The sequence below is a fragment of the Brachyistius frenatus genome, unplaced genomic scaffold, assembly GCF_029030835.1.
Source record: "Brachyistius frenatus isolate BFR_SWC_R1_liver_20210118 unplaced genomic scaffold, ASM2903083v1 Contig_57, whole genome shotgun sequence".
Lineage (NCBI taxonomy): Eukaryota > Metazoa > Chordata > Actinopteri > Embiotocidae > Brachyistius > Brachyistius frenatus.
In genome coordinates this window covers 1,008,347-1,021,270 of record NW_027210656.1, presented here as the reverse complement: position 1 = coordinate 1,021,270, position 12,924 = coordinate 1,008,347, and the positions used below count along the sequence as shown (strand labels likewise).

The following is a 12,924-nucleotide window of genomic DNA, read 5'->3' as shown; positions in this document are numbered from 1 at the left end:
TAAGAAAACATTTGAACAATAGTAAGAAAATCCAATTGCCAACACAACATTTGGGAAAAAGTAGCCTATATATATATATATATATAGGCTACTTTTTATATATATATATATATATATATATATTTTTTTTTTTAGGGGTTTTCCATTATTGACTGTTATTCAAGTGTAATGGCAGATGTAATGCTTAAGTAAAAATAAAATAAATAAAACAATACATACTTGAAACAAACTTAATAGCAAACAATAAGCATACAAGGACCAACATCAGCATTTGAAGCCATGTTTGGCCACCGTATGGAAAGAGAGCTCCTCTCTCATCGTGTCCATCCCAGCCTTGAAAACACTCACAGAAAAACAACATAATCTTTATGCTCAATTTTAATCTCTACAATAAGGAAGCAATACTTGACATTATATTTAGTTTTTAACCAACTGGTGCATTGAAGCTTGGTTATAAACAAAGCTTTGGCACCTCACAGTTACTGTGAAAAAACAGCGGCTCATTAAAGGCGCAACAAGTTTTTAGTTTATATCGATCAAAACTTAGGCAACTTAATATCATCCACATAATGTGTGTGAATAGCAGTTTTGATGTTGCGTTATTGAAGTTACCACTAGCTATCCCACCTTTAAAACCACCCTGTGCGTACAGAGGCCCGTCGGTGCACCATGAATGGGACGGTAAACGCAAATATGGCTGAAACTCTTGGCAAAACAAGAGTTACTACCGTCGTTGCTTTGCACTGCTGGAGGCAGCTCCTGGCGAGTCGGAGCAAAGTTTAGTGCTGAACTCGCAACATTTCTATAACGCTGGTAAGTAAACAGCTCCGAATGCTAATGCTGGTTCTGTAATGCAAGCTTATGAAGGCAGCTAATTGTGAAATACAACTAACCGTGTCAATATGTTCAGCTGGCAGCTTGTTGTTTCAAAGTTCAGACCAATTATAATAGCTGTATATGACCGCAGCTAAATTAGCTTGTCACCAAGCTGTCTACCCAACTGAAACAATTTCGGGACAACACTTTCATTTCTTGTTTTTAGGTTAGGTTAGGTAGTTACTTTATTAATCCCCGAGGGGACATTTTTTTAGCCTTTTGCCACGTCCAAATCTGAACATTCGCCGACACTTTACGCTCCACTAGTTCACCATTTGGCCGCCAACTTTGTCCGTCTGCCATTTGAAAATGCAGTTCGTCTTATTTGCGGTTGGAAACAAGGTTGTTGCGAGTGACGAGAGTATGAAACATCCAGCTACAGGTTGTGAAAATGAGAAATGTTAACTGAAAGATGCTAAAATGCTCCACGGTGCTGAGGGGAATTCCAAACTTGGGTGTCGGTTATTTGTGGGTCTACGCGTCACACCCTTAACATTAAAGAAGGGTCCTGTGAATGTTGTCATTTCATCCGTTAGGACTCTTCAGCAGCAGAAATATCGACTTGTCACGGTGAGAGAAGCACAGGTGGCTTCGTTCAAAATGGCGATGACACTCTGAGCGAGTCAGCGTGCACAATACCAGCATCCTAAAACTTGAGAACGTAAATAGATTTCCAGCATCATTAATTTCATGATTTAAAGCTGTGCTTTTCCTTTTAAATGTCTTTAGTCGAAATAGTCTCTTGTTCCTGTAAATATGTGGATTAGAGGAAGTTTTAAAAGTATTATCGGCGAAGTATTATTTCATCAAGACCCAAAAGAAACCTTTTCCCCCCCAGGACCTTAGGGACAGTTTAATCTCGCCATGTTTCAGAATATTTAATTACGAAATAATCTATGTTCTTGGGGTTTTATTGATGCATTAATGTGTAAGCAACGTTTTGAGTTCTGTAGGCAGTTGTGCTGAAGGTCTTGCAAGGAATCTTGGGACAGCACGTTTGTCAGGGATCCTTTAATCTATTGTATATCCTGTATTATGAATACGTGGTTCAAGTATATTTTCTTTTCATTTTGCTGAACTGTAAATGTAATCAAGTTGTCCAAAAAAAACACAAAACAACCTTAAGCGTAGATCACACCCATTACAAGCATGTCGGCACATTCTAGTTGAAGTCGGGGTTCGTAGAGACGCCCGGTTAGGATCGAGACAAGTTTAGACTGGGTTTACAAGTTTAGACTGGGTTTACAAGTTAAGACTGGGTTTACAAGTTAAGACTGGGTTTAAATCGAGGTAAGAGGAAACAAACTTCCAAACAAGACGGTGGAACTGTTGTGGCATGAAAGTATGGTGCATTCACACATCAGCAGTACATCGCAGATTATCTCCGCATTTCTCAGCCTGTTAAATGTAAATGGTTCGCAGCAGAAGTTAAGTTCCCGTTGAATACGGTAGTCGCATATCCAAGTAAGAATGCAGAGAAACCAGCTGGTCTGAGCACCAGTCAACAAAGGTTGGTGCTTATATGAAAAAGTCCATACTTTGCATGTCTTTTGCTGTGGCTGGAGAAAGAGAGCCACAGAAGTGTGTGTGTGTGTGTGTGTGTGTGTGTGTGTGTGTGTGTGTGTGTGTGTGTGTGTGTGTGTGTGTGTGTGTGTGTGTGTGTGCGCGGAAGGGGGTGGGAGGGGCAGGACCCCCCCCCCTTCCTGTCTTGGAGAGGTCTGGGGAAAGACATTTGATATCCCAAACTAAAGTGGTTCACAACCAAGCATGTGATGTCTTGGTGACGTTCGTGTCATGCAGTTCACATTTTGGCAGCATCACATGACACAGGCTAACCCGTTTCCCTAAATTCAAATGAGAGGTCAACCTCGCATAACAGACCGTGTTTAAGAGCAGCTCTACAATTAATATAGTATGACGATTGGAGAGAGTCCCAGGATCCACCCATGGTAGCCTGGCACAGTTTCAAAACATGTCCGAGCATTAGCAGGTTCCATTTTTGAAAACGGCCCACACACACACACACACACACACACACACACACACACACACACACACACACACACACACACACACACGGGTGTTGCCGACCCCACATACAACACGAGTGACGAGCGGGCACGAGGGTAGATCGTACAGGCTGTGCAACTTGTTGCTGGACATGTTCTATAACTAACGTGTGCCGGAAGGTTTAGTATGTGGATCAAGTGGCACATGGATAAGAACAGACTGTGACATTTGAGGTGTGCTGAAAGTGAGCAAGTGTCTGATGTAAGAGGAAGAGAAAAGGCTTGGGTGTGTGTGTGTGTGTGTGTGTGTGTGTGTGTGTGTGTGTGTGTGTGTGTGGACTACTAAATTTTTACCACACATCGACCACCTCATGACAAGACTACCCCTCCGTTCCGAATCGCATACTATTTCTTTTGACTTTTAGTATGAACTACAGCTACCCTGAACTAACCATGTAACAGTATGTACTGTTGCATGTCGTACGTGTACAACCGGGACACACTAGTTCATCAGAAAAAAATGCCTCTTGAACTTTGACCCACTTTTGTCAGATGCGTCACAGTTTTGTAGTAAAAAGAAAAAAAAAAAAGGATGCGATTTGGAACGAGCAGGCTTCATTTAATAATGCTGCTTCTCCTCCTTTTTTCCTTTTGCGGGCGGAGCATCAGCGCCGCCGGCTGTCTCGGTGGCTCGCTCGATGTCACGTATCCTCCGCCGCGCAAAGGATTGTGGGTCAGAACGGCTGGAGCAGCATGCTGGCCCGCATGCTGCCGAATACGACCGGACGTAATAGGACATCCTGGTACTTTTGGCATCCTACTTTTTTTTTTTTTTTTTTTTTTAACATACTAAGTATTGGGACATACTGAATCTTTTTTTGGCATCCTAAATAGTATGGTAGTGTGGATATTGGAACGCGGGGTAGAACAGTTAGTCCAGGGTTAAAGGTCGGTCTCTGCCTTTAACCATGAGACCACCTGACTCTGACCTGGCTACCAAAAAAATAGTCTAAATCTACACCAGTCTGTAAGTTGTTGTTTTTTTAATTTTTTTTTTAGTCGACCTTAAAAATGCAAGCTGCAATGCAGCGATTCATGACGAACACCCTTCATCTGATCTGAATAACTTACAGACATAAACGGTCATAATATCCAGGCACGTTAAACAAGAGCACTTGCATGAAAAAATACAAAGATCCATTGTGAAAACATAATGTTTTTATGTTTAGTTTTTTTTCTAAACAGGGATCAGTAAAAATCACTTGCAAAACTGAAATGCCATACAGAAATCGGAGTGCACTGACAGTACATCAAGTTGAAGTCCACGTCGGGGAGATCGTTTCGTCCCGCCGCTCAGCAAATGCGCACGCGGGACCTTCGTGCGAGCATTGCTAACCTATTTAAAATAAGCGACCTGATGAAGGCGCCGACCTTTGATAAACAATCATGTCACGGGTTTACTTGGTTTGACAACAAAAACTAAATATAATCTCTTCGATAATTCTTTGGACACAAACATATTTTGCCCTCACGATAGTTTTTCTTTACATATTTATCTTTAAAAATGGTAGAAGTAATGTCTCTCAGCATCAGATAGAATAAATAACGTGATTTTGTACTGAGGGTAGAAAAATAGAAATACTGACGACTGAAAAATAGAATCTGGTAGTGATAATGACGGGCTGAATACATTTTCCGCTGATTTAAATATTGATCGTCTCGTGTTAAAGAAAACATTTCATTTACAAATTGCACCATTACAATATTGAAATGTAAGCTTCTTTTTTTTTTTCTTTTCTTTTTTGTGCATTGGTAAGTAACAAAAGAAACTGATTCACTACATTCCCAGTCAAAGAAAAAAAATAAAAATAAAACTCAAGCGAGGAAAGAGTCCGTCTTTGTATAACGTCCATTCAGAATAGCTGTAGTATATACTGAAACTTTCAGGACCATCAAGCTTTCAATCAGAAAAAAAAAAAACCATCTCGCTTATAAAGTAAATATATGCAAATGTGGATCACGTACCTTTCATAGAAGTCATTCAGTAAACAAAACAGAACTTCATTCTTAAATATATGAGCTGCAATTCTATTTGATTCTGCTTCATGTGGATAACTCAACTTTCAGCTGATTATAAAGAGCCTGCTGACCCCTGGCGTCACGCGTCCCGGGGTCACGGCTCTAAACGAGGAATTTCACACCTGGAATTTCAAGCCGTCTATTTGGGAGGTTCTGGCTCCGCACACCCGGGCTTATCGCTGACCGCTTATGACCTGACCGCGCAGGACGGATGCTCGTGGCCAGATGTGAACTGTTGTCTGTGTGAGTGGTTTAGTGGTTAGGTTGCAGATCGCCACCGAATGGACGCCGCTCTCTTCGCACTCTTCTTCCAAGCGCGCGAGAAAATCTAATGTGCCTTCAAATCTTGCTGCCCCCTCTCTCTTCTCTGTCGAGCCAGTGCTTGTTTTGTCCATTCCCGGGCTACTGCAGAAACATGGCAGTTTAACATGGCGTGCTCTGTGGAAGAGGACCCCGCTACCTGTGTAGATATGAAAAGATTCTAATGTAATCAAAACACAATGATTCTTTGCCTCTGGTCATTATACACCAATGAAAACGTAATTACGAATATCATATTCCACTTCTGCCGACGGATCGTACACACTGCAGCTTTAATGACCGATTAAAAGAGCGACTGGAGCGCATCTTGGATCGCGATAGTAGTAGTAGAGGTAGTTCTCCTCTAAGTCCTGAAGTCAAACAGATTGTGGCTCTTAAATAAGATGCTAGAACCTACAGTGTGAAATGTGTGGAAGTTTATCAAAGGAAAAAAAAAAAAAGTAGGCAAAGCGGGCACTAAGCACATAGATTGCCCTATAATTCACTTGAACTGAAGTGTAGCTCAAACCATCGTTGGCGTGTGGCCCAAACTTCTATTCTTCTGCGATTCATTTAAAGCGCGCGTGTTTTGAAAGGGTTTTTGCCACTTTGGAGTGTGACGACGCCCAGTCTCTGTACTCTGCAGGCAGCGTGTTTGTCTGAGTGTGCGAGGCTATTTACATGAGTCCACAGCAAGGCTCCTTATTGTTGGACTGCTCCTCCTCAGGGGCTCGAAGTTTCAGCAGCGGAGGATCTCCGCTGGCGGGAGTGAAGTACACCTGGCTGGGGGAGACGGCCTGCTCCGCGGCGGGGTTCATCTGTTGCAGCTCCGGCTGCGCCTGCGTGGTCGTGCCCTCAACTCCTGCAACAGAGGGCTCCTCCTCCAAGGGAGGGTGCAGGGGTGGCGTGGGTGCCGGGTACTTGTTGAGCTTAGCGGCCGCCCGCTGTCGTTTTAGGTCAGCCAAGGTCTGGTGCGATTTCTCCCGGGTCATACTGTCCGCCCCGTCGCCCTCGGCGTACCCGGCTCCGGGGCCCAGCTGGTAGGAGGCGCTGCGCTCCATGAGGCCGCCGCCACTCCACAGCTCTCCGGGCACGGAGGAGGCCAGAGAAACCGAGGTCTCCCCATTCCCCAGGCTCGACATGATTTTCCTGTCCGCAGCCTCCAGGTCCTCTAAACGTGACGTCGCCGCTGCGCCGCCGGCGACCTGGAACGCAAACGGGAACATTTAACAAAACGTGCCCTTCGATCGGTGCGCGCTCTTTGATAATGTGACACAAAGAGCGAGATGGAAAAAAATAAAAAAAATAAAAACTGAGCTCGATCACCATGGCGGCCTGTTGGTGCAGCTCGTTATCAGTTTGCCGGTCCTCGTCTTCGTCCTGTGGCTCAGGCTGTCGGCCGCGCTCCTGCCACACCATGGCCTCTTTGTGGTGCTCCCGCCGGTACAGGCTGGAGCGTTCGTTCACGCTGACGCGGCGCACCACCTTACTGTGTGGTCGTAAGAGAAAGAAAGAGAGAGAGAGAGGGAAGCAGTACAAGACTAAACAGTTCATTCTGTGCGTGTGCCCCCCCCCCCCCCGGTTTCCCTGAGCTCCCCCCCTCACCCTCTGCTTCCAGTACTCGAAGCTCGTCTTTGCAGTGTTCCCTTCTGCCTGTCCTGGCTCTTCATGATGGCGTCATGTTTGTTCTTTAAGTCCATCAGTTTGGCTCTGACCTCCTCATCCATACATACGTCTGAAGGGGCAAAGGGTACACAACTTAAATGTCTCTCGAAGATATTATTGAGAGACATTTCCAAAAAACAGGTTTCTTTTTTTTTTTTTTTTACGAAAACCAACTTTTGCACTCGAAGCAGGGATTAAACATGACATCAGTAAAGGTGCATTCATTGTTGTTGGGATAAAAAAAAAAAAAAGAAAAAAGACTTTCTGGTCTCACCCAGAGGTGTCTCCTCCAGGATAGATTTTGTGTTCAGATTGGCTCCATGGGCCACCAGCAGTTCCACCACTTGGATCTACGAAAACAAAACGCAAACACTATCAATGAACAGTTGAGAAAAGCGGTGGGCTCCTTTGGTGTGACTGCAGTACTAACCTGTCCCCAGCAGGAGGCAGCATGTAGCGGCGTCCAGCCATCGGAGTCCTTCGCCTCCAACTGAGCCGTGTTCTCTAGTAACAGCTCTGCCACAGACATGTAGCCGTTGGCAGATGCGATATGGAGCTGAGAAGAATCCAACACAGAAGAAACATTAAAGTGACATGTGAGCCAAAGAATGTATTTTTAAAAAATTTGGCAAATAGAGTAAATAAAACAAAAGTAAATTTCCACTTCTCAATTTGAACCTTCTCCATACACTTATACTGTTGGCTGAATGTTACAGTATTGGTTGGCGCTATTCAATAAATATTCTGTATTTTTGAAAACACACTGGTATCACGTGCAGAGTTAAACTCTCTGAGCGGAAACATCTCAATCACACCACACTGTGAAGCCAGCTTAAATTGTCCCCATCTGCATGCGTCCCTCCGTCTCACCAGCGTCACCCCGTTACTGTCCTGTGCGTTTAAATCTGCTCCGTCCTGAACCAGAGCCTTGACGTCCGCCAGCATGGTCGTCTCTTTTGCCCCTCTGCATTCATCTATACGGTCCTGAGTTATCCCTGTCACAACCCAAGACACCCCTCAGTACACAGATGATGAAGAAAGACTGCCACAGAAATGCTATTTATGAAACTACAACCATTCCTAATATGTCAATAATAGTTTTGATTTGATTTGGGTTACGGACCCTGTTCGGCCATAACCATCTCCAGCAGCTCGAGGGTGGCCTCGTCCTCACAGAGGTCATAGGGCATGTTGCCATCCGCATTGACAGCAAGCAGGTCAGCCCCACTGAAAACACACACACGCGCACACACACACGCACATCTGGATTAGAGTGACACACCCTGATGTACAAAGCAAAGTGTTTTCACAGTCAAATTGCAGCCGTATTTGCATTATGTAAACTACGTTTCTCTTCCCAACAAGGCCCCGAGTATTGTTTATGCTGCGGTCGAGAAAGTAATACCCATCCCGCCTGACTGCGAGGACAAAGTAACACTTATCCTGACCCAGTTGAGACAAAGGTTTGCAATCAAATCAGTTTTATGACGTTCTAGTCTTTGTCATTCCTCGGCTACGGGAGAAGAATTTCTACAGAACGATAACGAAAAAGAACAACGTTTTGAAGTTTTTCGCGGGCTTCACTCACGCTTGGATCAGGAGCTGCACTAGCCCCGTGTGTCCACAGGTGGCAGCGGCGTGCAGCGGTGTCCACAGCTCACTGTCACAGGCATTCACACAGGCACCAGCATCGAGCAGGCACTGCACTATCTCCACAAAATCATCAATGCAACACTGTGGAGTGAGCAGATGCAGATACATGTGGGTACAATTTACAGACGGAGCACCAAACAGCCACAGAAAACAAATGCTGTTGGTAAACAAGCATAAACAGAAATAGATTTATATATGAATCATTATTTATTGCAACAAACACACCGGCTTGAGAGAAAAAAAAGAAAAAAAAACCCACAAAAAAAACATGCATGCACGGCTCAGCCTTCGGCTGTGTAAACAGAAAGTTTTCCAAGTGGAAGAGGAGCGTCGACTGCTTTTATAAAGGCTTCTCTGTGCTAACAGACACTCCTCTCAGCGTGTCGAGCAGCATATGAATGTGTCACCTTCTAAGGAGAAATAAACCCCGCAGAACGCAAACAGAAAAGGTGAGAAAATAATTCCCTTTTAAATTGTAAAGACTCGCTTTCAGATGTGCCTCTTCCAGGTCTTGACTCACAAAATCTTGGAGACGGTTTCCTCTAAATCTGACTGTTGCCGTGCAGAAAAGGAATGTCGCCTTCACTCTTCGAACCGCCAACTAAAAGAGTGAGAAGTAATCGGTCTTTATGTAAACTAACGCAAGATAAGTAGCGGTTCAGACAAAATAAAAGGCGAGTAGTGTGTGGTGAGGTCAAAGCTTGTGCCTATACGTCCTTAGGGCCAGTCTGGAAGTGAAAATGAGCGTCATCCTGCCTGTCCTATAAACTGCGAGTCGCACGTACAGCTGGCAGACGTGGAACGTGTCGTGAGAATGTGGTCGGGGGGGGGGGGGGGGGTAATTTAGGTTATAAGCCTAATCAAAGCCTAATCAAAGTTGCTTCCCCCGCCTGAACCCATCGCATTTCCAGACGTCGTCGTTTCAGAATGACCGATGAATAATTTCATTGTGATTTTCACCATTTCACCGCGGTAAAAAGAATGAAAATATTCTAAATATAGCGAGCTGATATCGGTTATTTTAAGTGGATGAAATGTGTTTTCTGCAAACCCCATCCACAGCTATACGTTGCCTTGCTTCTGTGAACTTGCACTGCGCCGACCTCCATCTACCGCAGTTATTTCACTGACTACGGATCAAGTAAAGCTCTCGTGATCAGGACATTTTAGTTGACAATTAGGTGTCGTGTAAACAATTGAAAATGAAAATTGTATCGTTTATTTCTGTTCATTTTATGCCACTGTTATAGTATAAGCCTAATCATAGTTTAATAAGAAATCATTCATAGCATTGGACATGGGAAGATATAAATGAAAACTATTTCTATTTGTCTTCTAAGCTTTTGCAAATAAAAAATTGCACAAAGGAGATATGACATAAATAACTGAACTCTACAAAGCCAATTACTGAAATGTGAAAAAAAAAAAAGAAGCTCCGACAGTAACGGGTACCAATGAGCAAAATAAACCATGTAATGTGGCGGCATTCACCGTCCGCTCATGTATCGCAGGAGAAGAAGAAAATGCTGCAAGATGACGTCATTAAAAAAGCATCAGCCAAACCTCAACGGAAACAATTACGGAAATATGACATTCCTGTTAGTTTCATGCAGCTGTTTATACAAATATGAATGGAAACCATTCGAACAATCATGCAAAATAATTGCAGTCAGCTCAGGTAACTGCGGTCGGGCAATTATGTAATAATTGTGACACATGAGTCTCAAACAAGGCCAATTAAAAAAAAAAAAAAACCCGATTCCTTTGACAGATGGGAATTTGTCACTGCACTGGTGACACCTTTAAACAGGTGAGTGTGTACCTGATGTAGAGCCGTCAGTCCATCCTCGTTGACTAGATCTGGGCTGACACCGCTGTTAAGCAGCACCCTCACTAGAAAAAGCACAAGCGCACACACGCACGCACACACACACACACACACACACACACACACACACACACACACACACACACACACACACACACACACACACTATCATGAGTGACCACCTGGGCATAGTCCTTTGCATATCAATGTTACAACACGTGGCACAAACCTGTCTGCCTAAAATAGGGATAAGACACAATGAGTTAGTGTGTGTGTGTGTGTGTGTGTGTGTGTGCGTGAGCGTGTAGAATAACAATGAACTCGAACGATGAAAAGATTTGCTGCTATAATTAGCCTTGAACCTGCCGCTGATAAGCCCTCGAAAACAAAATGCCTGACCCATTACAATTAATCCGTGACGTATTCGGTTTAAATTATGCATATATCACTTCCTTTATTGGTTTTACGGTGCACAGTACCGCCAGCGCTCACGTCTCAGGACAAGCCAATAAAAAGTCAACACGACACACCAGTGTCCAAGACCTGGACTTTTGTGGGACTCCTTTTACGTTTCCTGGGTTTTGAGCGGTCTACCGGAGGGTCTAAAAATCACTCGTCGTCCTGTCGTGACTGTTCAGAAACGCATCATAGTTGACCGGCTTATTCTTTTTCTGGTGAATGGTGTTGTTGAAGCCGTTCGTTAAATAAAAGGAAAAGAGGCGAGCTCGCGCGTGCGTTTCCACCTACCCTCATCCAGGTCGTTGCGGGCGGTGGCATCGAGCAGGGTGACGGTGTTGGGGAATGTCACTTTGGGGGTGCGCGCCTTCTTCTTATCGGCTTTGGCCCTCGACCCTCGCACCGTATCCTTTTCCATCTGTGCCCAGGACTTCAGCTGCTGAGTGCGGCGCTTCTGGGCGTGCTTGAGGCGCTCTGTGGCACTAAGACGCCCGACCGTCGCCATCTCAGCCAGCAGCTCGCCGTGATCTGCTGCCATGCCACGACGACTCTTATCACCTGATGCGATGGCTCTGCGACTAAATTGTCGGTTGCTTCACTTAAATCCTTTCAGAATTTCAAGCTTCCAAAATTTCTCACTTGTGCCCTCCCTTATGCCCCTTAAACGTAGACTCTACCGTCAGGCCAAACAGGCCTGCATTACGGCCGTGTGGGAGAACGCAGAAAAGATGCTGCTGTTTATCTGTAAAAATTGCTTTTCATGAAGAAAAAAAAAAAAAATGAAACAGCCAAAAATGTCCAAAAGTATAAGGAAAGCAAAAGAAACTATCTTGTACAATCAGGTGACTGATATCTCCATGATTTCAGAAGTAAGCAAACACAAATTATTACTACGTCTCTCTCTCTCCCATCTTTCATAGAAAAATCCTTATGGTGCCGACGTAAAATGGCGGAAGAAAGGTGTCCAAAATAGAACAATCCAAGCTGTCAGTCCTCCCATCCATATTAACTGTGGCTGACTTGGCCAAAGATCCACTTGGTGAGGGGGGAGACAGAAAGGGGGAAAAAAAAAAGTAGAGCTCGAAAGACAGAGTCAAACTACTCTACCTGGTTTGATTCTCTGTCTTAGCCTCTAATCCATATCGGTGGTGAATGTGTCCGAGATTTAGATCCAACAGACAGGTAAATATTTGAGAATCCATAGGTGGTAGCGAACCATAAATCCACGTGGTAGAGGAACAAACAAGACGTTCAATGACAATAAAAAAAAAGGGAAATGTGCAGGATGGAGACGAGGCGTTCTCCAGTGAGTGCAGACAGTCACGGAATCCAAACAGCCATTGGCGGTGAACGGAGAAGATCTCGTCGCTGCCGGCGCACTTTTTGGTCGATCTTCAGAAGAAGACAGGCGGGTGTGAAGGTGTCAATGACCTGTTCCTCAGCGACACAGCCGTCTCTGTCTGTCTGTGGGGAGGGAGGGAGAAAGAGGGAGAAAGAGGGGAAAGAGGGAGCGGGGGGAGAAACTGTGAGTGCTGTGTTACAGTATAAAGTAAGAATGCTGCTCTCCTAATCCTTTTATCTTTAACCCTTGAGCTCCTTCCCCCGACTCCCTCCTCTCCCACTCCTCTACCCGGAGGAAACCGGAGACGGTGGGACGCTTTTCATTAATGATTGACACGCCCCGCAAGCCCAACGCACACCGCGCTGGCGTCGGGGTACCCGCGGCGTCGGACTGAGCGAGGGCTGTTGTGGAAAAGCGGTTCAGCGGCTCCCCACCCCCGGCAAGCCTCGGCCGGCGAGATCGCCCTCGACGCCTCGCGTTGACGTCCAGGCCGGGTAACGCGGCTCGCAGACACTCGGCTCTTTCCAGGCTAGTCATATATTATTCATAAAGCGTTGGGCCTGTGAGCGCTGAGAGGAAGGTCAACTGGAGGCACTCAGCGAGATAGAGAGAGTGACTGGAGAGACAGGAGGCCACAGCGCCACCGCAGCAGGCGGCCAACTCCTGAGCAGGTGGGTCGACCACAGCCCTTCAGAAATCAGCTGATTAGACAGTTA

The 12,924-nt window shown here is 45.1% G+C and overlaps 1 protein-coding gene across 1 annotated transcript; it reads right to left on the bottom strand.

Moving 5' to 3' along the window:
• Positions 1-5,075: 5,075 nt before the first annotated feature.
• ppp1r16a (protein phosphatase 1, regulatory subunit 16A) lies at positions 5,076-11,898 on the bottom strand. The gene is made up of 11 exons (XM_069705555.1): positions 11,158-11,898; positions 10,405-10,475; positions 8,518-8,663; positions 8,053-8,156; positions 7,800-7,924; positions 7,360-7,485; positions 7,204-7,279; positions 6,870-6,999; positions 6,591-6,753; positions 5,946-6,469; positions 5,076-5,424 (listed from the first exon to the last, which is right to left on the bottom strand). Exons 1-11 carry the CDS (start codon positions 11,402-11,404, stop codon positions 5,421-5,423), a joined length of 1,716 nt encoding a protein of 571 aa, XP_069561656.1. The 5' UTR covers positions 11,405-11,898; the 3' UTR covers positions 5,076-5,420.
• Between the last annotated feature and the right edge of the window lie 1,026 nt (positions 11,899-12,924).

What these genes read in the sequence shown, in the direction of transcription:
- ppp1r16a (XM_069705555.1), bottom strand. Translation starts at nt 11,404, where the DNA reads ATGGCAGCAGATCACGGCGAGCTGCTGGCTGAGATGGCGACGGTCGGG. An exon ending in CCGCAACGACCTGGATGAGG is followed by an intron (nt 10,476 to 11,157) that starts GTAGGTGGAAAC and finishes TGCTTTTTCTAG; the next exon opens with TGAGGGTGCTGCTTAACAGC. An exon ending in CTGCCTCCTGCTGGGGACAG is followed by an intron (nt 7,280 to 7,359) that starts GTTAGTACTGCA and finishes TTGTTTTCGTAG; the next exon opens with ATCCAAGTGGTGGAACTGCT.